General features: G+C 45.0%; 1 protein-coding gene across 2 annotated transcripts; it reads left to right on the top strand.

Annotated features, from left to right (window-relative positions):
- Positions 1 to 89: 89 nt before the first annotated feature.
- On the top strand, positions 90 to 27898 carry MKRN2 (makorin ring finger protein 2). Of its 2 annotated transcripts, none has more exons than XM_082847651.1 (8): positions 90 to 154; positions 13076 to 13204; positions 14145 to 14326; positions 15487 to 15791; positions 16686 to 16900; positions 19006 to 19116; positions 26875 to 27019; positions 27199 to 27898. In XM_082847651.1, exons 1-8 carry the CDS (start codon positions 129 to 131, stop codon positions 27334 to 27336), a joined length of 1251 nt encoding a protein of 416 aa, XP_082703777.1. In that variant the 5' UTR covers positions 90 to 128; the 3' UTR covers positions 27337 to 27898. The 2 variants fall into 2 exon arrangements, with proteins under 2 accessions (XP_082703777.1, XP_082703778.1); XM_082847652.1 differs by lacking the exon at positions 90 to 154 and adding an exon at positions 472 to 929.

Below are 27898 nucleotides of genomic sequence, written 5' to 3'. Positions count from 1 at the left end.
AAGGTGCCGCACGGGGACGGCGGCGTGCGCCGGCGTGACGCGGCCGCGCGGGATGGGCAGGGCCGAGGCCTAGGCGGCGACGAGAGCGAGAGGCCGCGGCGGGACGGCGGCTCTTCCACCCGACCGCCATGAGCACCAAGCAGGTCACTTGCAGGTCAGTGCGAGGCCCCGCAGGTCCTTCCCCGGGTGCGCCCCAGTCCTGCGTCAGGGAAACAAGCCGGAGCGGGGTCGCGGAAAGTGGCTCCCGGTTCGGGGTCCGGCTTCCACAGGCGAGGCGGGCGCGGCGGCCGAAGCCTGGGGCCCGGCGGCAGGAGCCTGGGGCCCGGCGGTGCGTGACCGAGCCTCGTGGCGACATCTGGACGAAGCCAGCGCGGGCGGCTGGAAGGAAGGAGTGCTGGTGGGGTCCTGGGGGCCGGGCCAGGAGGGTTTAGCTGGAAAAGGTAATTTGGAGTTGAGTAAAGGGGCACCAGGAGGTGGTTTACAGATGGAGATACCACTCAGGTGTAGGCTGTTAATCGTCGGTGAGGGCCTCAAAGAAGCTGGGGCCCCGAAAGCGGCCTTGGTTTCCTAAGAGTTTGGAGCATTGCGATGCAGCGTAAACTTGCAGAGTTAGCGAATTAAGAATTGCTGTGTGGAAAACAGCATTTACTGGAAGTTTGTTCATTGCTCCGCATATTCCCAAGTCGTTTATACTCGCCACCAGTCTTCAGTACTAGGCAGACATTATTCCTATTTTGCATTGCAGGAATCTCAGGCTAACGGAGGTTGAGATTCTCATCTTACTAAGAGACCCATTTCCGTGGAGAAATACGACATTAATGGGTGGCTGGTTGTAGAAAATTCAAAGCCAGGTGGTTGCACTGCTCCTGTTAAATACAAATAACTTGATGAGTAACACCCTCATTCCTCGCTAAGCGTGTGGCTTGAAGGTACTGGGATCCTAGTCTTATTGGACCTGGAAAGTACGATTTTTCTTTTCATAATTGGTTTAAGTCTGTGTGGGAAACATTGATTGGGGGGAAAAAACCAGCCCACAGTTGTATGGTTTGATTGTGTAATGAGCAGTTTATTTAATTATCATCTGTGTTGTTACTTTTTTTCGTTAGTATGAATAGTTGACACAGTGTAATGTAAAAAGTTTCCTGTTAGCATTAGTCTACATTAACTGTTCAGTCAGTTTATGCAAGGCCTGGGTGATGTATATTTAGCAGTTGTCAGAAACTTGCACGTAAGTGTCTATAGAAAAGAGTTTTACTAGGTTATTTGTAATAGAAGGTCTTTTGTGAAGACCTTTGTGTATGTTTATTTTTATTTGTATAAAGTTCCCCCTGTTGGAGCAATATTCTTAGTCATTGTGGACTGTATAGCAAATTTTGGTTACTGCTCCACAGATGCGGCCACATAATGGTGCACGTTTATATGATGCTTTGTAATTGAATCTCAACTCTGTGTGGTAATCTAATTTTACAGATAAGGAAACCTTTTGCTCAGGCTTGAATCTTGCCCCTAATTCACATCTAACTGCAGGAACAAAAATGTAAATCAGGATCATCTTGGGTTTTCTCCTTCTATACTAGGAGATGGCCTGACCTAAAAGCTTTAATTCTGTTTTTCTCAAATAGGGGTGTCCTGCAGGAAGTTGGTGCAGAGAAACTAGAGTGGGTTGGAACGTTGGGAAGGAATCAGTTCTGTTTAAGTACTAACTGTTGTTCGTTGCAGGGGTTTGCAGTGTGCTGGGTGCTCTTTGAGGTTCTTTACAGCTGTGTCACATGTAATCCAGCAACATGCACCATTCCACAGATCATAAAACCAAGCCTCGGCATTGAAGTGACTTGCCAAGGTTATTCAGCTTCCAGGTGGCAGATATGTGGCATCAGAATTTATGCTCTTGTAGACCCTATGGCTCCCAGATAAGTTTAGGAAATGCTAAATTAAAGTTTCTTTACTACAGGAATTTTCAAAGCTTTTAATGTGGTCATATGAAAGGAAAACTCAGCCAAAACCATAAGGAAAATAAAGGTTACTTGCAAAGAGATGTGAAGGAGTTGGGCCTCACAAGGGCTGCCTCGCCAAATAAAAAACAGAACACATATTTAAACAGGGAAAACGACCATATTACCAAGCATACCAGGTTTACGTTAATGTGCTCGTGATGGGAAAGCTTTTCTCACTTGATTATCTTATTCACTGAAGTCATATCTCCACACATTGGTAACTTACATGAAATGATCCAGGTATGATTTATTTGGGGGACCAGATCTAAACTGAGTGGTCTGCTGTTTTTGGTTTATGTCAGGGTGCAAACTGTTTTTTGGTTGGTTTTCCTTGCTGTGGGGTGTGATATACTTGCTTATTCTGAATGTCAGCTGGACAGGGAGTTTGTTTTGCTTCCATTCTAATACGAATTATTTCTCTCAGAGAGATGGATGTGAAATGTTAGGATTCCGAGACTTAATGACAAAGACACTGCATGTTTATTGCCTGGAATGCAAGAATGGCCCCTCACACAGTTGTGCTATCAGTCAGCTCCCCTGATTTCTTGACATTCCACTCTATCCAGAATTTCAATCTGGGGATCCTTTTTTGCTGATTCTTTTTCCAAACCATCTCCCTAAGTCTTCCAGTCTGTTTTCAAAGCCCTGGTGCAGGCCTTTATTATTGCTTGGTAACCAGTTTGTTTGTCCTCCTCCTCAATGTGATAGAGGTCCCTTTGTTTTATAATCAGTAGTACAAGACCTAGAATTACAGTTTCCTGAGAGTCGGGCCTAGAGCTTTTGACTCACTGAAAGTCACAAAATATGGGGCATCTTGTGGCCAGTGAGTAGTAGGAGGAGCTTGAGCTCCAGACTTGGGCAGTTCTGGATTCTGATTCTGGTATCACAGTCTCTTTATCTGTAAAATTGGGATAGTAATGCCTAACCAGCAGCGTTGGTTAAGAGATTAGATAACAACGACTAACCATCCTAAGAGCATTTCTGGTGTGTTAGGCTAAGCACTGACATGCAGTCTGTGAAGTACAACTATATCATATTACAGATGGGGAAAAAGGTCTGGAGATTTAATTAATTTGCTCAAGGTCACAGGAAGCTCTCTGACCTCAGAGTCTTCCTTTACCCACTACACTGTACTTTATTTCATCCCCACCTCTTATCAGTTATTTCAAGCCTACTACCGTGCCTCGCATTAGCTGTGTCCCCCTTGATGGACCTTTTGTCACAAGCGGTACGGCCATAGAATTTAAGTCTGTGAAATTATGTGCGAAAACAGAAAGGAAGGTGACACTGAGAATGCAAATTACCCATATACCTGGAAACGATTTGCAAAAGTGTTTTGCTAGAGGCAGGCACCGTTGAAAGACCTGCAAGACACCAGATTGATTCTGTTTGGTTCAGCCGTCAGGCACAGCGAGAGCCGCTGGCGGTTCTGTGGCCAGTAGTGAACCTCATATCCTTTGCAGCATATAATAGCCACACCATCTGAAACGGTCTTTGGGGTCACCCAGGATAACAGATGACTTTGGAGTGTCCCCTAGAAAGAATCTCCCTGCTCTGAGTCTCCAGCCATGCACTTCCCCCCTCATACTAGCAACAGCCCACACTCCTCCCCAGCTCCTGTCTCAGTCTTCTCTCTAGGAAGATATAAGGGATGGTTTGGCCATAGGGAAGGGTGAGCAGTTGGAAATTTATTACAGGGTGTAACATGAAAAGGGCCTGGATTCAGTTTAGTATAACCTAGATGCTGAGGAATCGCTATAAGCGGATGACAGAGATGCCCCGAAGGACAGGCAGGATGCGCTCAGGGAAGTTTTGTGTTTGTCACTGGGGAGTGGAAATGGTGACATATGCTACAAAAATAGGGCTGGCTGGCTCTACCTCTTATAACACTTGTTTCACACCCACCTTTGTTGAAGGCAGTGACGGTGGCCTAGAAGTTATTTTTGAACCTGTTAAGATTTCAGCTCAGTCACTTACAGAAGTAAAATGGCTTGCCTGAAGTCACCAGCTTATAAGTGACAAAACTAGAAGCTTTAGGTGGTGGTTAAATATTTTGGATTTTTGATGGGAAAGATAGTGCAGTTTGGAAGGCAAGTTTTCTGAATAGGACTTCCTCTTGCATGCCTGGTTAACAGGTGGTATCTGGTAGAGAAGCTGTGGTAGTTTCTTACCCTGATTCTTTCAGGAAATCTTGTCTAGTTCTCCAAAAGAAATTATTAAATGAAGTATTTGTTAGATCTCTCTTTTGTGAACCTGTTTATGTAACCAGTGTGAACCTGTTCTCTTCCACTCTTTGTGAGTTTACTAATCCTGATCATCGGATTTGGCTCTTGGCACTGATTTTATTTTATTTTTTTTACTTTTATACCTTCAAAGATTACCATACTTGAGGATGATTGGAACAATGTCACAGTGTTGAGTAGCATTTCTCAAGAAGAATTACCAGACTGCTTAGAAGCGTCATAAACTTTCGTGTCCAGGATCCCAAGACCACCCCTACAGCTAAGTGATTGGCTAGAATGACCCATGGGACTTAGCGCATAGTCGTACTCAAGGCTAAGATTTATCACAGTGAGTAGTGAGGAGTCACAGATGGATCACAAGGGAGAAGGACTCAGGCGGCATCTGGAGGAGCCCATGTGCAGGCTTCCTGCCCTCACTTCCTCCCATAAAGGGTCACAGCACACTCTTCCTCCCGCAGCAGAAATGCAGCAGCAACATGTGCCCAGGGAAGCCCACTAGAGATCCAGTGCCCTGGACGGTCACCCACTGCCCAGCATGTACCCAAACCAGGCTCCCGGAAGGAAAGCAGATGTTCAGCCTAAACCACATTGTACACAGTGTAGGCACAGTGAGCCACTTTGATCACTTAGAGACAGTTTATATCAGTGTAGGGAACTGTTTACCAGCCAAGTCCCAGGTGCTATAAGCAGGGCCTTGCCTTGTAAGCAGGCTCAGACCTGCTCTATTAACTCTGCTGCATACTTTTTAAATCAGTATTGTGACAAGATTCTTTTCATATAGGCCTTTTTTTTTTTAAGTTTCTAACAAGAATACCCTTCGTTTGCCAGATTCTGAGCCTTTTTTCTTTCTTTTTAAGTAAATCTACAGCAGCCTTATAGCAAGTTACTACACAATCTCTGATTTAGTGGAAGACTCCCAGTGGGTGTTGCCTGGGAAAAGCATAACTGACCACCTAGAAAAGACCCTATAGGACGCCACCTTAGTATGGTCACTTACATCACAGGTCCAGTCATCTTTGTAGGCTCAGAAATTTGATTCTGTTGGTGTATTTAGAGATGGCTCATGCTACCCAGACTCAGTAGACACTGACATACAAAGTAGAATACCCTTTTAACATTTCCCGGGAGAAAAGAAATTGTCAGGTGGGCCTGGTCAGCACTTCTGCTTTTGGGGAGATAGACAGGTGGAGAAAATTAGAAGTGTGCTTAGGGAGCAAGGAGGGATGGAAGGGCCTCCAGCTCAGCAGCCTCCCAGGCCCATTGTAGGGCCGAGGTGCAGCGTGAATTGCCACCTGTGTTCTCTGGTACCCTTTCTCTGGGAAGGACAGTCCGGGCCTTCTGACCTTCCTTAGAGTCCACTCCCTTTCCCAACGTTTGAACGTTGTCAGTAGTTCTCCAGTTCCAGGCACAACCACATAATTGGTTAGGTTTAGGCTTTCTGTGTTCAGTCGCATTTGGTGATGTTCCAGCTGCGTCTTCCTCAAGTTATTCCCAGGCTTTTTTTCCCCCCCCCTTGATGTATACTTGATGTACAATATTATGTAAGTTACAGGTGTACAATATAGTGATTCATAGTTGTTAAAGATTATACTCCATTTATATTTCTTATAGAATATTGGCTATAGTCCCCATGTCATACAGTATATCCTTGTAGCTCATTTTATACCTAATAGTTTGTTCTACTTAACCCCCACCCCTATATTGCCCCTCCCCCCTTCCCTCTTCCTACTGGTAACCACTGGTTTGTTCTCTGTATCTGTGAGTCGGCTTCTTTTTTGTTACATTCACTAGTTTGTTATATTTTTTAGATTCCACATATAAGTGATAACATACAGTATTTGTCAGACTTATTTCACATAATGCCTTCCAAGTTCATCTATGTTGCTCCAGATGGCAAGATTTCATTCTTTTTACTGGCTGAGTAGTAGTCTGTTGTATATACGTATACCACATCTTCTTTATCCATTCCTCTGTTGATGGACATTTAGGTTGCTTCCACATCTTGGAAATTGTAAATAATATTGCTGTGAACATTGGGGTGCGTGCATCTTTTCAGATTAGTGTTTTGCATGTATCTTTTCAAATTAGTGTTTTGGAGGTTTTTTTTATATACCCAGGAGTGGAATTGCTGGGTCACATGGTGGTTCTTTTTAGTTAGTTGGGAAACGTATGTACTGTTTTCCACAGTGGCTGCACCATTCTACATTCCCACCAACAGTGTAGGAGGGTTCCCTTTTCTCCACACCCTCACCAACATTTGTTATTTGTGTTCTTTTTTATGATAGCTATTCTGACCGGTGTGAAGTGATCTCTCGCTGTGGTTTTGGTTTGCATTTCCCTGATGATTACTGATGTTGAGCATCTTTTCATGTGCATGTTGGCCAGCTGCATGTCCTCTTTGGAAAAATGTCTATTCAGGTTTTTTGCCCATCTTTTTTAATCAGGTGGTTTGTTTTTTTTGATGTTGAGTTGTATGAGCTGTTTATATATTTTGGATATTAACCCCTTACCAAATCATTTGCAAATATTTTCTCCCCTTCAGTAGGTTGTCTTTTCATTTTGTCGATGGTTTCCTTTGCTGTGCAGAAGCTTTTATGTTTAGTTTGTTTATTTTTTATTTTATTTCCTTTGCTTTAGGGGACAGATCCAAAAAAATATTGCTACGATTGATGTCAAAGAGTGTTCAGCCTATGTTTTCCTCTAGGAGTTTTATGGTTTCCAGTCTTCAATTTACGTCTTTAATCCATTTCGAGTTTATTTTTGTGTGTGGTGTTAACCGGATGTTCCCAACCATGTGTTCAAGAGCCCCAGCTCTCTTGGGTCAGGGGCCCCAAGTTGGGAAGCACTATACCATGGAGCTGCCAAGAAAGCACACTGTGGGCTGGAGCAGTGGGAAGGTTTCTTGGTCCAGCCAGGACTCGTGCTGGTCATGAAGGAAGATGGGTTATCACAGTTAAGTACAGTGAAAGATGGGGTACAGTGTTGCAGAAAGGGGCCACGGTATGGACAGAGGCAGACTGCCAGGAAAATCAGTTTTGGTGGGAAAAGGTCAGGGTTGTCTTGGGAAGACCAGAGCTGGGGTCCCCTACTCAGCAATTAGATCTTCTCTAAGTCATCACACCTCTCTGAGCCTCAGCTTTCCTGTCTGCATCATGGGTATAGAGCTGATATTCCTCAGAGTAGTATCAGGATTAAGTGAGATAAAGAAGTAAAAGTGCTAGACAGAGTACTGATGGTACTGCTTGTTGGAGCTGTTGTATTTTTCCTCATTTCATGTATTTCTGATAACATACTTGTTCAGAGGGAGGGAGGGCCCTCCTTGCCCCGAAGTCTTCATTCAAAAGGTATTTGTTATCCCTCGCTAAAAAGATAAACTGTCACAGCCATACGGGAGAGGGGAGAAATGAGTGAAACCAGAGTGCTTGGGAGTTGATAAGGTGAAAGCTGGTGTGGAAACATCTTGGGAGTTGCCCTGCCACTGTCTGCTTTTGTGTATGTTTGAGACTTTCCATAGTATATTTTTTAAGTTAAAACGGGTTCACAGATAAAGCCCCTTTACAGAGCAACCTCCTGACGGGCTCCTCTCACCTACACTTCCAGCCTCTCCAGTCTGTCTTCGCCCTGCAGCTCCAGTGGCCTTTCTGCAAGAGGCCTAGGAAGGGGGTTTAGTGTGTCTCAGGGCTTGACTTGGGCCCCTTGTCCCTTATTGGGAGGCGCACTCATCACTATTCCAGCTGCCCCAGTCAGGCCTGATCCTCCATCTGTCTCAGCAGGCCTGCCGCACCCTCGTGGGGCCTCGCTTCCCTGCCTTTCTGTGTGTTTCTGGCACATACTCCTCCCGCCCATCGGCACCCAGGCATTCTGTAGACTGCTTGGCTAGGCGGCCCTGGGCCAGCTCCCCCTTCTCTCTGCCTCGGTCCATGGACTGTGACTCCTCAGCCCCCTGCGTGCATTGTGATAAGGCCCAGGTCCCTCTTGTAACTAACTGTCAGCTTAATCGGCAGCGTTTTTTTACTAAACTAATAAGAGCTGAACTTTGGGGGTACCCACTGTGAGATAGGTATTGTACTGAGCATTTATGTGGTTTTTTTTAAACCATACTCTCTCCAGTATTCGATACTTATCGTAATTTTTTTTAATAAATTTATTTATTTTTGGCTGCGTTGGGTCTTCGTTGCTATGCGCGGGCTTTTCTCTAGTTGCAGCGAGCAGGGGCTACCCTTCGTTGCAGTGCACGGGCTTCTCACTGCGGTGGCTTCTCGTTGAGGAGCACGGGCTGTAGGCACGCAGGCTTCAGTAGGTGACTTGCGGGCTCAGTAGTTGTGGCTTGCTCGCTCAGTACTTGTGGCACACGGGCTTAGTTGCTCCGTGGCATGTGTGATCTTCCCGGACCAGGGCTCGAACCGGTGTCCCCTGCATTGGCAGGCGGATTCTTAACCACTGCGCCACCAGGGAAGCCCTTCATAATCTTTTAAAACTAAAGCAACCATTTACTATTACAAAAGCAGTATATGTTCATGGTAGAAATATTAGAAAGTACAGATCAACAAAAATAAGAAAATACCATGGGGGAAGGGTAAGCTGGGACAAAGTGAGAGAGTGGCGTGGACATATATACACTACCAATGTAAAATAGATAGCTAGTGGGAAGCAGCCGCATAGCACAGGGAGATCAGCTCGGTAGTTTGTGACCACCTAAAGGGGTGGGATAGGGAGGGTGGGAGGGAGACGCAAGAGGGAGGGGATATGGGGATATATGTATATGTATAACTTATTCACTTTGTTAAAAAGCAGAAACTAACACACCATTGTAAAGCATTTATACTCCAATAAAGGTGTTAAAAAAAAAAAAAACACCATATGCCTTACCCTCAAGGATTGCCACTCGTAAAAAGGCTATTGTCGGGCTTCCCTGGTGGCGCAGTGGTTGAGAGTCCGCCTGCCAATGCAGGTCCCCGGTCCGGGAAGATCCCACATGCCGCGGAGAGGCTGGGCCCATGAGCCGTGGCCGCTGAGCCTGCGCGTCCGGAGCCTGTGCTCCGCGATGGGAGAGGCCACAACAGTGGGAGGCCCGCGTACCGCAAAAAAAAAAAAAAAAAAAAAAAGGCTATTGTCTGTCTTTCCACATTGTTAAAATGCAGATGTGTGCATGTGTGTAGTTAGTGTTTACCAAAATGAGAGCATACTCTATGTGCTGTTTTAAAATTTTTTAATTGTGGTAAAATGTGCATAACATAAATGTACCCTCTTAACCATTTTTAAGTGTTGAGTTCAGGAGTAGTAAGGACATTCACACTGTTGTGCAGCCATCACCACCATCCACCTCCAGAGCTCTTTTCATTTTCCCAACCTAAAACTGTGTCCCCTTTAAACACTAACTCCTCATTCTGCCTCCCCCAACCCAACAACACCCATTCTCCTCCCTCTCTCTGTGAATTTGACTATCCTAAGCACCTCTCATAAGTGGAATCACACAGTGCTGTCTTTCTGTGTCAGGCTTCCATCAGTTGGCATAACATCTTCAAGGTTCATCCCTGTTGTAGCACAAGTCAGACTTTCCTTCCTTTTTAAGGCTGAGTAATATTCCATTGTATTTGTAGACCACATTTTGTTTATCCATTCATCCTCTGATGGACACTTGGATTGTTTTCACCTTTTGGCTACTGTGAATAATGCGCTCTGAACAGGGGTGTACAAATACTTGAATTCTTGCTTTCAGTTCTTCTGTGTATATACCCAAGAGTGGAATTGCTCAATCATGTGGTAATTCTATTTTTAATTTTTTGAGGAACCGTTTTACTGTTTTACGTAGCGGTTACACCGTTTTGCTGTATATTCTGTTATCTAATATGCTTTTCTCAGTTAATTATCTTCAACTTTCCATGTCAATAAATTACCTGATACCTAGTCCGTACTCAGATTTCCCCATTTGTCCCACAAATGTTTCTTACAGCTGGTTTGTCCAAACCAGAATATAATCCAGGGCCAAATATTGCATTGGTTATTACATACCTTATATTCTGTCTACTAATCTAGTGCAGTTTCCTCCTTTTAAAATTTTCTTCTTTTAACAGCTTTATTGAAGTATAATTTACATACCATATGTAGGGACTGTGTCTATACGTAGCCTATATAGGCTGTATAATCTTTATAAGGACCATTCTGTTCCTATAGATTTGCCCCTTTTTTAACACTACTTATAAATGGATTCATACAACATGTGGTCTTTTGTGTCTGACTTATTTCACTTACTGTAGTGTGTTTGCATCTCATCCTTGTAGCATGTATCATTATTCCTTCCTTTTTATTGCCAAATAATATCCCGTTGTATGGATATATTACATTTTGTTTATCCGTTCACCAGTTGATGGAATTGTCAGTTTTCACTTTTTGACTATTATGAATAATGTTGCTATGAACATTCATGTATTATACACGTATTTGTGTGAACATATGTTTTCATTTCTCTTGGGTAAACACCTAGGACTGGAATTGTTGAGTCATATGGTAAATTTATGTTTTAAGTGTTTAAGAAACCACCAAATCATTTTCCAGACCCAGGCCCCCTCCTCTTATTTTTTTCCATGACGCTTCGTTGGTAAAGAGATCTGGCCCACCTGCTGCCTCTTCTTTTGTATTTATCTGGTTGCTTCCACATGAGGTCTTCTAGCTTGTTCCCAATCCCCTGTATTTCCTATAAACTAGAAGTTAGATCTGAAGTTTTGTTGGATTCAAGTTAAATGTTTTTGACTAGGATACATGGCAGGTTATGTTGTGTACTTCATTCATATTGGGTAACATCAGCAGACATGTAATGTTTGAGGTTTTTTGTTTTTCCATATAGATACTGGGTCCAGCATCATTTGTTGAATTACCTTGACATGTTTATCAAAAGTTAATTGATCGTGCATGTGTGATTCTATTGACAAGCATTTTTTTTTTTTTTTTTTTGCGGTACGCGGGCCTCTCACTGTTGTGGCCTCTCCGGTTGCGGAGCACAGGCTCCGGACACACAGGCTCAGCGGCCATGGCTCACGTGCGCAGCCGCTCCACGGTATGTGGGATCTTCCCGGACCAGGGCACGAACCCATGTCCCCTGCATCGGCAGGCGGACTCTCAACCACTGCGCCACCAGGGAAGCCCCCGTTATCCTTTTTAAATATAGCAGTGTGTATATGTCAGTCCCAAACTCCCTAACTATTCCTTCCCTCCACCCTTCCCCCCGGTAACCATAAGTTCGTTCTCTAAGTCTGTGAGTTGTTTTGTTTTGTAAATACGTTCATTTGTATCATTTCTTTTTAGATTCCACATATAAGCCATATCATGTGATATTTCTCTTTCCCTGTCTGACTTTACTTCACTCATTGTGACAATCTCTAGGTCCATCCATGTTGCTGCAAATGGCATTATTTCATTCTTTTTTATGGCTGAGTAATGTTCCATTGTATATATGTACCACATCTTCTTAATCCATTCCTCTGTCGATGAACATTCAGGTCGCTTCCGTGTCTTGGCTATTGTAAACAGTGCTGCAATGAACACTGGGGTGCATGTATCCTTTCGGACCATGTTTTTCTCCAGATATATGCCCAGGAGTGGGATTGCAGGGTCATATGGTAGCTCTGTTTTTAGTTTTTTAAGGAACCTCCATGCTGTTCTCCATTAGTGGCTGCACAAATTTACATTCCTACCTACAGTGCAAGAGGGTTCCCTTCTCTCCACACCCTCTCAAGCATTTATTGTTTGTGGATTTTTTGATGATAGCCTGTCATAGCTGGTTTTAAAGTCCTTGTCTGCTGAGTCCATCATCTGTCATTCCTGTTAATTGACTAATTTTTCTCCTGGCTGTGGGTCACATTTTCCTGCTTTTTGGTATGTCTAGTAATTTTTGATTGGATGCCAAACATTGTGAGTATTTTTGAGCATTTGGATTTTTTGGTCTTCCTTCAAAGAATGTTAAAGTTTGTTTTAGTTGACAGTAAGTTATTTGCTATCAGCTAGATCATTTTGAAGCTTGTTTTTTAAAAAAAAAAAAAAAGAAAATGTTTATTAGGGCAGGTCTAAAATCTCTTTATCTGGGGACTTGTTTATCCTTAATGCCAAGGCATGTCCCTCTACAGTTTCCTCTGAGTATTCAGCCAGGCCTCTCTGCTCTGGCTGGACAGAACTAGAATGCCTCCCAGTTGTTCTTTCAGGGCCAGAATTGGACAACTTAGTGGAACATTCTTATATGTGTCTCCTGGTGCTCCACTATCTTTTCTGAGCCTCACCACAGTTTATAGTAGAGTAGGCAGTGTAATTTTTGTTTTATAGGTAAAGGTAGGAAGGCCCAGGGAAGTTGGTTTTGTGACTTGCTTACATGTGGCACAGCTAGATCTTGAGCCCAGGTCTCTGACTCCTTTACAACCATACCCTTTAAAATCCATGAGAACAGAGCAGTCTTTCAGTGTGCATTTTCTCAATCATGAGGCTCACATTTTACATATGTGGCCTATCTTAAATCAAGACGATATATCTTAAGACAAATGCATGGGATCATTTTTCTTCCAGAAAAGCTGTCATTGAAATAGATGTGGTGCATCTAAAATCACTGTCTTGGGCTTCCCTGGTGGTGCAGTGGTTGAGAGTCCGCCTGCCCATGCAGGGGACACGGGTTCGTGCCCCAGTCCGGGAAGGTCCCACATGCCACAGAGCGGCTAGGCCCGTGAGCCATGGCCGCTGAGCCTCCGTGTCCGGAGCCTGTGCTCCACAACAGGAGAGGCCACAACAGTGAGAGGCCCGCGTACCGCAACAACAACAACAACAACAAAAGTTTTATGCCTCTGCTTGTCTCATCAGGTATTTTATGCATGGTGTGTGTCGGGAAGGAAACCAGTGCCTGTTCTCACATGACTTGGCAAACAGCAAGCCATCTACCATCTGCAAATACTACCAGAAGGGCTGTTGCGCCTACGGAACTCGTTGCAGGCAAGCACCCGCTTCTATCGCCAGCTGTTACACTGAGTTCACTACCTTCACGGATTTAAATCCTGGGTCTTGATGATGGGAAAACTTTAGTTTAAAAGTAATGTTACAAAAATAATTTTGAAACCTCAAATTTAGTACCATAAAAATTTTAATTTTTCAGAGTCACTTTTCATGTCTATTCTTATGAGTCTATAGTTATAAATTTGCCCTCAGAGTATACATAAGATTTTCTATCTTGCCTTTTTTTAGCATGTCATAAGCTCCTTCCAGTGCTGCTACTTTATGTCTTACCTGTAATTTTATAATTCTTCATAATGTTGACGTACCATCATTTTATTAACTATCCCTGTATTAGGTACTTAAGGGGCTTCCAATTTTTTGCTATGAGTGCAATGAACATTTATGAGCATGTAGAATCATCCTTTTTTACTAACATCTGTAGGCAAGTTTTGTAACTTCTAGACAGGAGAAAATTCCAAAACCTGTTCCTGTGCTGTTGTAGTGAAGGGCTGATCTGCTTTCCTGGGCTGCAGAGCTCCCTTCAGTCCTTCCTCTGTGCTGCCTGGGATGTGGGAAGTTGGCCCACTCAGCCCTCCCCCTGCCAGTGGGCGCCCCCAAGAGACAGTCCAGGAGAAGCCAGTCAGTCAGCATCTCTGGAACCGTCGGGCTCTCTTTGTGTGGTCTGGGCAGTGCATCTGTCCCACCCAAGTCCCACAGGACACTTAAGTGGAGGTGATAGACAGCAGTGTACTACTCACTCTGAATTGCCAGGTAATTCTTACTAATTGATAAGACTTTTATCAGTTAAAATACAGGGAATGATTGTCTCATTGTCCCCGTCTACAGATGGAGCAGAAGGAGGGATGTTCCAGGTCTGGGGAATGCGGGAGGCATGTGCATGTGGTGTGTCCGTAATGCATCTGCTGTGTGTTTTGTTCAGGTACGATCACACGAGGCCCTCTGCTGCAGCTGGTGGGGCCATGGGCACTGTTCCCCACGGGGTGCCCTCCCTGGGTTTCCACAGTCCTCACCCTCCTTCCGACCTCACTGCATCAATCGTGAAAACTAACTTACACGAGCCCGGGAAACGTGAAAAGAGGACATTGGTACTTAGAGACCGAAGTGAGTGAGCAGAATCCTTCTGTTGCCTTTTTGAACAGCACTCTTGCTTTCCTTGGCCTTCTCTTGTCAAGGGGGCTCCTAACCTCACACCCAGAACAGTCCTGAGAACAGGCTACATCTGGCTGCAGAGCGTTCAGATGACGCATTAGGCCTCATGTCCGTGGTGGAGCAGAGCGCCAGGTTTACCTGGCAAAACATTGAAAGTGGCCTTTTTGTCACCATGTAACTGTCATCTGCATAGCGTGGTTGCCCAACTCTGAGAAGCACCAAGCTGTTCATTTCAAAGCTACGTGTTTTGTTGAAGAGCACGTTTCACTGTTGGTCTTGGTCAGTTCATAGTCTTAGTTCTTAGGCTGAGCCAGTTCCACCTTTGGAAATAGAATAGCATGTTCAGGTTTGGGGAGTGATCTGTACCCTGGAGCAGGGTTTGTGTGGGTAGAAGGCTACAAATCGTAGTTGTTTTTATTGGCTGGTCCTCACCAGGTGAATGGGTTTCTACTTCTGGAAATTGTTCAGCATAAGATAGGCAGATCCCATCCTAAGCAAACAGTAAATCCATTGCGTCAGATATATCCCCTCGGAAAATGTTAGAAGCATGATGGGTAGGCAGCAGCTCCCGTGTGAGAAGCGGGTGGCTGGCCGAAGGACAGTTTGACTCTGGCCTCAGGACCCAGAGACTTGCTCCAGATTTTCATTCTCCTTCACTTTAAAAACATTGGTAACTTTACTGGTAAAAAGGAAACCACTGTATTCTATTGACCTTATTCTGAATTCCTTTTGACTTATACTTTGTTTTTTTTTTAATTTTTTTTTTTAAGTGTAACTGGTCCATGTGTTGAGATTTCCATACTTGGCATTTTTAAAAAGGAACTTTAGTGTTATTTTATATAAATATATCATGGTCTGCTTTGCTACTTCCCTATGTTGCCAATTATGTTTTTTTGTTTTTTTTATTATGATTCTAAGTAATATCACTCTGAACATTTTTTCTTTTATTTTTCCCCTCTTGGCCTGTTTTTTCCCATACATCCCAAGAGTGAAATTCCCAAAGTCAGGGTTAATTTGTCAGGTTTTGACTGATTGCTTACCAGAAAGGTTGGGCCAGTTTTCATGTGTGTGTGTGTGTGTGTGTGTGTGTGTGCTGTGTGTTTTATTTTAAGATCTCTCTGGCATGGCTGAAGAAAAGACTTGCCCAAGTGTGGTGAGTAATCCCGGAGGCTGCAGCGACCTGCAGAACAGCCCGGAGCTGAAGCCGCTTTCCTACCTAGAAGCGATCAGGAGTGGTCTCGACAGCTTGGAAGCTAGCAGTTCCTACAGCAGCGAACAGCAGCTGTGCCCCTACGCAGCTGCCGGGGAGTGCCGATTTGGGGATGCTTGTGTCTACCTGCATGGGGAAGTGTGTGAAATCTGTAGGTTACAAGTCCTGCACCCCTTCGACCCAGAGCAAAGGAAAGCTCACGAGAAGGTACAGTTGCAAGCCTTTACGGGAACTCTTTTTAAGGAATTTGAAGTGCACTAAGTGACAGAATCGGTATTTCTGTAAGCATCTTTCTGCCAGTAATACCTGCATTGTGTCCCTGGCCAGCCAGGCCGAGTTCTGGAGAATTTGAGGAGTTCGGTGTCGGAAGGGACCTTGCAGGTTATTAGGCTCCCGTGTTTGTGCGGGCTTCTGCTCAGCACAGAGCTGTGGAGGTTGTCTGAACCCTCTGCCGTCCCCAGGGGGGTGTTCAGGTGAGCACGGGTTAGCGCTTCCCTCCTCCCCAGGGACATGACATCCCAGTGCTGTGCTGTGGGTTCGGCTCATGTGTGCATCCACTGTGCGAGGGCCTGGGTCCTAGGTCCTTTGCATTGATTCTGGTGCCTGATGCGTGGTGCTGCGCAGGGGACATGCTCTGTTCACCTGCCTCCTGAGTGTGAAGGGATTCGTTCAGTAACTGGTTCTCGTAGGAAGAAGTGATGCTGCTGACCTCTGACCCTCGCCTGTCAGCCTGATGTTTTAGATTAAGGGTTATTTGGCATTAACGGTGTTGGTGTTGGGAATGGCGGTACCCAGAGGGGCAAGGAGACCAGGGTCCCAGTCTTTGGGACCTCCTTGACCCCACAGTGGCCCTCTAATCTTCTTGGGCCTCTGGTCTCGGCTTTAAATTGGAAGTGACCATGGAGCAGTGCCGACAGGCAGGGGGCGACCCAGTGGTGGTCTTGAGAGAGCTTTGTGTCCCGAATGCAGGCCTGCCTGAAGCAGCCACAGTCCCCATTCCTTCCCGATCCTGGTTGTACTGTGTGGCCGGCAGTCATTCTGGGCTCTCACCACTCCCCAGCCCAGAACCAAAGGTTTCCTTCCCCCCTCCCTGTACTTCAGATCTGCATGTCAACATTCGAACACGAGATGGAGAAGGCCTTTGCCTTCCAGGCAAGTCAGGACAAAGTGTGCAGCATCTGCATGGAGGTTATCCTCGAGAAAGCGTCAGCCTCAGAGCGGAGGTTCGGGATCCTTTCCAACTGCAACCACACGTATTGCCTGTCCTGCATCCGGCAGTGGAGGTGTGCCAAGCAGTTTGAGAACCCAATCATCAAGTAAGTGCAGCAGGGGTCTTACCTATAGAATCTGGGAGAAGGTTTGATGGGGGATTTTCTTCCATCCACAGGGAAGCCTTCCCTTGTCCTCCACAGGTGAGTGGTGAGTCCTTGAGCAAGGACTTGAGCAAGTCGCAGACCCTCCCTGAGCCCAACTGTCTTTTCCTTTAAAAAGGAAGGTGACAATTCCTGCCAGGCATTTAGGGTGTTGTGGGGACACTCAGCAGGGATCCTCTGTGTGAGAAGGCCCATTTGCCTCTGGCACGGTTACTGGTGGTCCGCCCGTAGGCCGATTGCTTTTTCTTTAATCTGTAACGTAGGGCTTATTTGAGGACTAAATGGAATAGTGCATGTAACACATTTCACATAATGTCTGATACATGGGATGTACTCAGTGAGCCAACACAGGGTTTTATCCCCCAGTCTTATTGAGAGATAACTAACACATAACATCATAGGATTCTTAAATTCCGCAGTGGGGTGGGAGAAAAGCTAAGTCATAGTGAGAAGTTACCGTGTGCTGTGTACTGTCAGAAACTTCACGTACATTAAGTCGTAATTCTCTCAGAGACCCTCTGATCATCATTCTCATTTTATGTATAGGGAAACTCAGGTATGGTGAGGTCAAGTAACTTGCCTGAAGTCACACATTCGTGTGGTAAAATAACAGCTTTATTGAGATAAAAATGTACAGCTCAGGGCTTCCCTGGTGGCGCAGTGGTTGAGAGTCCGCCTGCCGATGCAGGGGACACGGGTTCGTGCCCTGGTCCGGGAAGATCCCACATGCCGCGGAGCGGCTGGGCCCGTGAGCCATGGCCGCTGAGCCTGCGCGTCCGGAGCCTGCGCTCCGCAACGGGAGAGGCCACAACAGTGAGAGGCCTGCGTACCACAAAAAAAAAAAAAAAAAGTACAATTCAGGGTTTTTTTTAATATATATATATTCTTAGTTGTGCAGCTGTTGTTACTATAGTCTAATTTTAGAACATTTTCATCGTCTTAAAAAGAAACCTCTACCTACAGTCACTGCCTATTCATCCCTCTTTCCAGCCCCTGGCAACAACTAATCTCCTCTTTCTCTATGAATTTACCTGTTCTGGACATTTCATATAAATGGAATCATACAATATTGTAGCCTTTGTGTCTGGCTTCTTTCACTCAGCATGTTTTCAGAGTTCACCCATATTGTAGCATGGATCAGTACTCCATTCTTTTTTTTTTTTTGCGGCACGCAGGCCTCTCACTGTTGTGGCCTCTCTCATTGCGGAGCACAGGCTCCGGACATGCAGGCTCAGCGGCCATGGCTCACGGGCCCAGCCGCTCCGCGGCATGTGGGGTCTTCCCGGACCAGGGCATGAACCCGTGTCCCCTGCATCGGCAGGCGGACTCTCAACCACTGCGCCACCAGGGAAGCCCCTCCATTCTTTTTTAGTGACTATAAATAATATTGCATTGTATGGCTAGACCACATTTTGTTTATGCATTCATCAGTTGATGGACATTTGGGTTGTTTCCACCTTTTGGCTATTATGGCTAGCGTGCCTATGAACATTTGTTTATTTGTTTGAATACTATTTTCAGAACTTTTGGGTATACCCTTAGGAGTGGAGTTGCTGGGCATATGGGAACTCTGTGTTTAACATTTTGAGAAACTGCCAGACTGCCATCCATAGTGGCTGGACCATTTTACATCCCCATCAGCAACATAGGAGGATTCCAGTTTCTCCGTATTCTTGCCAGCACTTAGTTGGTCTTGATTTCTGATGTTAGCCATCCTTGCAGGTGTGAAGTGATACCTTAGTGTGGTTTTGATTTGCATTTCCCTGATAACTAATGGTACTGAACATCTTTTTCTGTGCTTATTGGCCATTTTGGAGAAATGCCTACTCAAATCCTTTCCCCATTTTAAAATTAGGTTGTCTTTTTTATTGTTGAGAAGAACATGTTTCAACAGTAAATTAGGTTAGAGGATTGCGTTTGTACCTTTTAGAATTCCGGGGTGGGAAAAACACCTGGAGCAGTCATGCATTTGAGCACAAGGTTTAGTGGTGGAGTGTGCACAGGATTGTAACTGAATCTCTCCCTTACTAACCTCATTCTTACTTCAGGTCTTGTCCAGAGTGCCGTGTGATATCAGAGTTTGTAATTCCAAGTGTGTACTGGGTAGAAGATCAGAATAAAAAGAACGAGTTGATTGAAGCTTTCAAACAGGGAATGGGGTAAGTGCTCTGCGCTCAAGCGTGATCTGGTGCGGGCCTGGCTCTTGTTTCCATCTTTGCTTCATGCAGGGCCTCCCCTGTGGGGAGGCCACTCAGTGTCTTTTCTCTCGGGCAGCATGCTGGGCTCTGGGGACACAGATATGAGCAAGCAAGGCTGTGGCGAAGTGGACTTGCTTAACGGTTTTTAAGCTGAGCGGTGTCCCTTAGAAATCCTGCTTGTAGTGCTAAGATAGCCTTTTTATCTCTGATCATTCGTTCAACAAATAGAGATGAAAGATCTGTCTGATAGGCCTTTTCTAGTTGCTGGAGATACAGTATTAAACAAACCAGACAAAAATCCCAGCCCTCACACAGTTCACATTCTACTGAAGGATAAAAATAAGAATAATAAGAAACAAACAAGAAAATAGGAAAATGTTTATTATATGGTGGGGCTAAGGAGTGAAATAAGCCTGGGAATGGGGATAGGAAATGAGGGGATTGCAGTTTCCATGCTGGAGCCCAGAGGACACGTCAGTAAGGCGACCTGTGAGCAGAGATCTCGAGGAGGCAAGGCGGCGAGCCATGTCCATGTGACTGAGAAGAGCGCTCAAGAGGGACGGGGCTGTCACTGCAGAGAAAGCTCTGAGGCTGGAGCGTGTCTGCCTTGTTCGGAACAGCAAGGCGGAGCTGCAGGAGAGAAGCAGGTGGGGAGAACACTGGAGACGAGGACGGGGGAGTGGGGTGAATTGTGTCGGGCTCTGTACATCATTGGATAGACTAGCTTTTTTATTCTGGCTGAGGTGGGCAGCCGTCATACGATTTTGACCAGAGGAGTGACATGATCTGATATATTCTGAAAGGATCACTGTGGCTGAACCACTGAGAATATATTCAAAGAGGAGGCAGAAGTGGAAATGGGGAGACCAGTCAGGGTGTTACAACAGTCCAGGCGAGATGTGGCAGTGGCTTGGACCAGGGTAGGAGGCATGGAGGTGATGGGAAGTGGTCAGATTCTGGACCTGTTTAGAAGAACTGGGATGGATTTGCTGATGCGTTGAATACGGCAGAGGATTCAGATTTCACTTCCAGTGTTACCACTTGTCATTTCTTTGCTGCACTTCTATCTTTGTTGGCCAGTTTCCTCTTTCAGTTATCTGTTTTTGTAAAATGTCTTGTGGATGTATCACTGGGCAACAAGGAGGCAACACAGCTCCACTGAATAACAGATGCACAGTGACCAGTCACCGACAGACTTGGGAGGAGAGTTAAGATGGTCAGTCACTGACCATGGCGCACATGTGCTGTTCGTATGGTGGTTTGGACTGAAGACCTGACAGTGTGTGCTTCACATGGTCACTCACAGTTGTGTGTTGTGGTGACAGAAATTTGAACCGTGTTGCTGGGGGACCAGTGGCACTTAACGAAACCATGGTGGATTCATTTCCTGTGTCTGCTGTAACATTACCACAGACTGGGTGCTCAAAACACCAGACATCTGTTCTTTCACACTTGTGGAGGCTGGAAGTCCAAAATCCAGGTGTGGGCAAGGGTGGCTCCTCCTGGAGGCTCTGAGGGAGAATTTGTTCCAGGCCCCTCTCCTGGCTTCTGGGCGCAGCGTAACTCCAGTCTCTGCCTTTGTCTGCTCTGTGTCTCTCTCTCCCCTCTGACTCGTGTAAGGGTCTCTCTGTAAGACCCTCCCATTAATCCAGGATGATCTCATCTTGAGATCCTTAACTCCATCAGCAAAGATCCTTTCTCCAAATAGAGTCACATTCACAGGTAGCAGGGCTTAGGATTTTGAGCTGTCTTTTGAGGGCCGCTATTCAACTCACCGTACATGGTGTATCAGTCTGTTCCAGATTAACAACAGACTGGGTGGCTTATAAACAGCAGGCATTTATTTCTCACAGTTCTGGAGGCTGGGAAGTCCAAGATCAAGGTGCCAGCATGGTCGGGTTCTAGTGAGGGCCAGCATCCTCTCACTGCGTCCTCACATGGTGGAAGGGGTGAAGGAGCTCACCGGCTCTCTTATAAGAACACTAATGCCATTCGTGAGGGCTCCACCCTCATGACTTAATCACCTGTCTCCTAATTCTATCCCACTGGACATTAGGATTTCAGTATATGAATTTTAGGGGGATCCAAACATTCAGACCATAGCACATGATCAGAACCTTGCAAAGCAAGGGCTGCCTGTTTACCCCGGTTGTTCTGTGCCCCTGCTGATGGATACCTCTGCTGTTTCTGCTGTGTTAGCTATTTTGAATATTGTTTAGAATTCCATTTTAACTTGCATCTTTTTAGCTTATCTCTTTTTTTTTAATGGTTTTTTCTTGGGATTACAATATACTCCTAATATTTTAGTCAGAATTAATGTTCCTGCTGCCTTATATAATATGCAGTTACTTCCTCATTACCATCTTTGTGCTACAGATATAATGCATATCATACATTAGAACTGCACAAGGTAATAATTTTTTATTATTTAGGTATAATTGACAAATAAAATTATGAAATACTTTAAAGTGTACATCATGGTAATTTGATATACATTGTGAAAGGAGTCCCCCATCTAGCTAATTTAACACATCCATTGCCTCACAATTTTTTTTTCTACCGTCTTAGCAAATTTCAGTTGTACAATAGTGTTGTCAACCAGAGTCACTGTGTTTTATCTTTATTCATCTTAATAGGTGATAGTTTGCACCCTTTCACCAACCTCTCCCTATTTTCCCTGCACCCTTGCCTCTTGCAACCACTTTTCTACTTTTTCTATGAGTTTTTTTTTTTTTAGATTCCCACATAAAAGTGATGACGTCCAGTATTTGTCTTTCTCTGACTTATTTCACTTAGCATAATGCCCTCAAGGTCCATCCATGTTGTCACAAGTGACAGGATTTCCTTCTTTCTCATGGCTGAATAATATTCCATTGTGTGTGTGTGTGTGTGTGTGTGTATACACACAAACACATACCACATATTCTTTATCCATTCATCTGTTAAACAACTTGTTTTCATATCTTGGATATCGTGAATAATGCTGCAGTGAACATGGGGGTGCAGGTATCTCTTCTAACAGGTGTGAGGTGATATCTAATTGTGGTTTTGATTTGCATTTCCCTGGTGATTAGTGAGATTGAGCATCTTTTTATGTGCCTGAGGGCCATTTGTGTGTCTTCTTTGAAAAACTGTCTCTTCAGTTCCTCTGCCCATTAAATCTGATTGGGTTTTTTTTTGCTTCTGAGTTGTATGAGTTCTTTGTATATTTTGGATATTCACCCCTTATCAGATCTGTGACTTGCACATATTTTCTCCCATTCAGTAGGTTGTCTTTTCATTTTGTGATGGTTTCCTTTGTTCTGCAGAAGCTTTTTAGTTTCATGTGGTCCCCCTTGTTTATTTTTGCTTTTGTTGCCTTTGCTCTCAGTGTTAAATCCAAAAAATCATCTCCAAGACAGATGTCAGGGAGCTTGTTGCCTATGCTTTCATGTCTTACATTCAAGCCTTTAATCCACTTTGAGTTAATTTTTATGTGTGATACAAGATTGTGGTCCAGTTTCATACTTTTGCATGTGGCTGTCCAGTTTTCCCAGCACCATTTTTTGAAGAGACTGTCCTTTCCTCATTGCATATTCTTGGCTCCTTTGTTGTAAATTAATTGACCATATATGAACAGGTTTATTTATGGGCTTTCTATGGTGTTCTATTGATCTGTGTGTCTGGTTCAGTACCATACTGTTTTGATCACTATAGCTTTGTAAACTAATTTGAAATCAGGAAATGCGGTGCCTCCAGCTTTGTTCTTCTTAGGATTGCTTTAGCTGTTCAGGACTTTGTGGGTCTGTACAAATTTTAGGATTGTTTTTTCTATTTCTGTGAAAAATGCCATTGGAATTTTGGTAGAGATTGCTTGCTTTGGGTGGTATGGACATTTTAACAGAATTCTTCTAATCCGTATGCATGGAGTATCTTCCCATTTATGTGTTGTCTTTGATTTCATTCATCAGTGTCTTGCAGTTTTCAAGTGTATGACTCTTTAACCTCCTTGGTGTTTCTAGGTATTTTATTCTTTTTGATGCAGTTGTAAATGGTATTGTTTTCTTAATTTCTCTTTCTGATGATACTTCATGGGTAGTATATGAAAAAACAACTGATTTTTGTATATTGATTTTGTATCCTGCAACTTTAATGTATGGGATGTAATATTTACATGCATTAGAACCTCACAAGGTAATAATAACTTTTGCCTTAAAACTTGTCAGATATATAATATTTCCAATGCTCTGTCATTTGGTATGTAATTCCTTCCAATTGATACAGTTGCCCTTCAGCCTCAAGAACTGCCTTTAACATTTTTGCTGATCTGCTGGTGATGAGTTTGAAGGTTTTCTTTTTATCAGAAATAGGGTTTTTTTTCCCCCATTCTTGAAGGATATTTTCATTGAATTTATTGGTCTAATCGGTCTCATTCACATGTTTGCCGCCTCTTTCAATGAGTAAAATTCTGAGATAATAGTTTGGGGTTTTTCCCTCTCTTCTTTCAGCACTTTGCAAATGTCGTTCCACTGTATAATCTGGCCTCTGTAGTTTCTGATAAGAAGTCATGTGTGATTCAGATTGTAGTATGTCATTTTTCTGGGTCTTTATCCTGGTTTTCAGCAGTTTGATACTTTGCCTAGGAGTGATTTTTTTCATATTTTACTGCTTGGTTTTCTCTGAATTTGTAAGTTTATATTATTCACCAAATTTAGAGAAAGTCTGGCCATTGTTTCATCACATTTTTTACTACACTGCTTTTCTTCTGGGATTCTAATTGCAGGTGATAGACTTTTTTATATTGTCCTATAAGTTTCAGGCTCTGTTCTTTTTTTTCCTCCAGTCTTTTTTTCCTCTCTGCACATGTTCTTGAACACATGTACAGTAGCTAATTTGAAATCCTTGTTATCTTGAAGTTAGACTCTGTTGATCTGTCCTTTAAGAATGGGTCACATTTTACTGATTCTTCATTGAGTTGAGTCATTTTGGATTGTAACCTAGACACTGTAAATCTGACCTTGTAGAGACTCTGGATTCTGTTAGGTTCATTTATAAAACGTTAATGTTTTTGTTTTAATAGGCAGAGAAATTGTTTCGACTCAAACTCTTGGGCAGCAGTTCAAATCTCAGTTCAGTTTTTTTATCCTTAGCTGAGTTGCCTTGAGCCTGCTGCATTGATGTGTGGGTTAGGGACTGGCCTGGGATTTGGGAGGACTTAGTATGCAGTATTTGGATGGGTTCCTCTCCAGGCCCTTTTCTTTGGGGGACTGTTTCCTCTCTTCCAGTGGTTGATTTCCACCAACTCTTTTTGTTCTTCAGGCCAGAAAGACTTGATTTTTCCACTTGAGTTTTAGCCACCCCACGTAGATACTTGCCTGGAGCCTGCTCTAGGTTAAGTGCTATTTTTTCTTAAAAAGATAACTCCGTCTCTTGCCATTCCATTCTTCCAGGTGTCTAATCTCTTGAAGAATCCTACTTTTGTTCACTCTCCAGTGCCTTCAGGTCTTTTAAGAATGTCTGTATTTCTAGTTCATCTGCAGGAAGGGTACTAAAAGCGAAACTGTGTATTACCTTTTTAAATAGTTCCTTTAAGTTGCATATTGATTACTAAAGGCTTGATATCTTCTTGTTTTACCATTTTTACCTCCTGCGATGTTCTTGTGTGTCCACCAGAGGGCAGGAGTGGCAAGGCAGAGGGGTCCAGCCTGCAGAAAGGCGCTCTGCAGCAGTTCTCCGAAAAGTCACGTTATTGCTGTTTGGGTCTTCCTGGCCTTGCTTTCTGTTGATGACAGTGTTTTCATGCATTCCACAGACATTTACTGAGCTGCAGGCCAGGTTCCCTCAAGCTAAACACCAATGTGGGATATAGAGTAAAAATCAGTAAGAAATTTCATGGGAAATTACAGGACAATTATGATACAGGTTATCTGGTGACAGATTCATCATGAGAGGCCGGAGCCAGAGTGTCACAATAGAGAAGGCACTGGGATCCACCTGGGAGTGTCAGGGAAAGCAGGATGGGAATGGGACCCTGAGCCCTGAAGCATGAATAGTCCGTGTGTTGGGGTTGGGGGCTGGGATGGCAGATGGGGTGACATGGATGCAGAATGGTACAGATTGTGTTTGGGGAGCAGTGGGCGTGGTCCCTGGGGGTTGAAAGAAGTGTATCGAAGGATGTGGGACCTACAGGAACACAGGCACAAGTCTGAAGGGGCCTTGAGTGGTCTTTAAGAACAGGACAAGGGACACACTGTTTGGGGAAGCTCCTCTGAGGTGTGTGAAGAGAGTAGAACCTGGTGAGAAGGCCAGTTGAGACTGGACCACAGCAGGCAGGCAGGCAACAGAGGACGGTGCCCCGAACGCGTCAACGGTGTGGGAACCGAGAGGATGGTCGACTGGGGAGGTGCTTTGTAGGCAGAAGTCACAATTGGATGTGGGTGCTGAGAACAGAGATGGAGTAGGAGTGATCTGGAGGCTTATGTCCCTGGTAACCAGATAAGGCTGGGGGAGGGGGCCGATCATTTTGGGGTGGGGACCAGAGAATAATGTTTTGAACCTGACGAGTTTGTTAAAGCCAGCGTCCCGCAGACCCTGTTAAGAACTTGCCACTTGAGCGGTCATTTGAAGATCTGCTCAGAACCTTGGGGACAGTGGGCCATGGATGGCGTCTGGTCCACAGACTTCTGCTCAAATCCACTCCCCGGTCACCTGTGCTTGAGTCAGACCTGGTGGAAGTGGACAGCCGCTGGGGAGCTTTTCTTTGTGCTGCTCTGAGGCCTGCCTCAGGGGCTTTCACCACTGTCTCTGCCGTTGTCCCCTCGTCTGAGAAAACAGGGGACACTGAAGTCAAGAAGGTCCCTTCCTTGTCTGCCACCGCCACATACCCCATCCCCGCGGCAGCCTGCCCTTTTTGCTGGGATTCGGCTTCATTTCTGCACCTTCCCCGCCCTTCTGGCTTCTCGGGCATCTCTTCCTCTGCAATGTGGGATCACTTATGATTACATAAGCCAAATTTCATTTCAGCGAGAAGGAATGGGAGTTGTCTGTTTGGTTCTGAGTTTCCTCAGGAGCAGGGGTTCGTAACATAGGGGTCGGTAGCTAGAAACTGAAGATGGGGGGAAATCTTTTTTAACTTTCTGATAACTGTATTTTGTAGACCTATGTGTCTTCTTTTATGCATTTAAAAACATTGTTCCGAGAAGGGTTCCTGTAGCACATAGAGTTACGAAGCCCTGCTCTGGAGGGTGGGGAGCAAGGAAAATTGGAATGAGACTTGTAACTTGAGGCAGCTGCTAAAGCCTGCTGCTGTCCCTGTGACTCCTAAGTGAAGGCTTCCTGTGGTCACCTTGACGTCATTGCTGGCCAGGAGGAAGGAGAACTTTCCTGGGTGAAGCTCCTGTTGGGACTTCGAGCTGAGGCAAGTAGCCCAGCTTCAGAACCTTGGAGCCCAGACAGCTGGCCCAGAGGAATGCTCAGGCCTACCTGCCCCTGCAGGCCATTGGAGCACTGCAGGCTCAAAACACAGTGGCGGCCCCGTGCACGTTCAATTCCACGTGAGGCAGCATATCGTGGTGCAAGTACTGTCCAGCTTGGAAATCAGCATCCAGCCTCTCTGAGCCTCATTTTCAGCCCCTCTGACCTGAGGCTGACCTGGCTCTGATAGGGATGGAGGAAGACAGTGGTTCATCTGCACCCCAGATTTTCCCACTGCTCTTTTGATCCTTTCTTTCTGCTTTTCAGAAAAAAAGCTTGTAAATACTTTGAGCAAGGCAAAGGGACCTGCCCATTTGGAAGCAAATGCCTTTACCGCCATGCTTACCCTGATGGGCGGCTAGCAGAACCAGAGAAACCTCGGAAACAGCTCAGTTCTGAAGGCACCGTGAGGGTAAGGACTTCGCCATCTCTAGTCAGGAACACTCACCTGTAGGCATTTCCGGGGACTGCTCCTGGCCCCTCCTCGTAGCTTTGGCAGAGGGGCATGTGGTAGGCAAACAAAATAGAAGCTACTCAGCTTTCACGTTGCTTTTAGCAATAACCAGGCATGTTTGCTGGCTGTTTTTGCAGTTCTTTAATTCAGTGCGGCTCTGGGATTTCATTGAGAACCGAGAAAGCCAGCATGTCCACAACACTGAAGACGTCGACATGACAGAGCTTGGGGACCTCTTCATGCACCTCTCCGGAGTGGAGTCATCAGAACCCTGAAGAGTCGGTGGTCGCCCTGCGTCTTCGGCTCCACCAGCCGAGGCTTCCCCAAGCCAGGGTGTGCAGAGCTTCCTTCACGACAGCCTGGGGTGGCGTGTCACTTGAATTTGAGTGGGGTTGTATTTAACCTTGGTCTCATCCACTCATTACAGCCATGGGAAGGGTGAGAGTATAAAATAACCTGAACACATATATGGAATTGCTGCTTCCCTAGTTGCTGTTTATGTTAGTTGCACCTCAAACTCCTCAGGGGGGCCAGCTGACGAGCCAGCGTTTTCACTGATTGATTCAGACCAGCCTGCCTCCCGTCTTCGAGGACTGTGCAGCTGCCCCTAAAGCAGCAGATTCATTTATCTTACCAAAGGATTCCTGTGTGGTGAACCTCCCTAGTATACTGAAATAGCGTGGTCAACACTGGATTTGTATATTGCTTTTCAAAAACCAAGTGAGCGCTGCACACCTTAGCACAAACTTGACTTAGGGCTCTGCAGTGTCCCAATCAGGGGAGAAGTCTTGTTGCAGGACGTTCAGCAGACAGGTATAAACCTTCTTACCTGGGGGT

The sequence above is a fragment of the Leucopleurus acutus genome, assembly GCF_964270905.1.
Source record: "Leucopleurus acutus genome assembly, chromosome: 10".
Lineage (NCBI taxonomy): Eukaryota > Metazoa > Chordata > Mammalia > Artiodactyla > Delphinidae > Leucopleurus > Leucopleurus acutus.
This window is presented reverse-complemented; position numbering and strand designations above follow the sequence as displayed.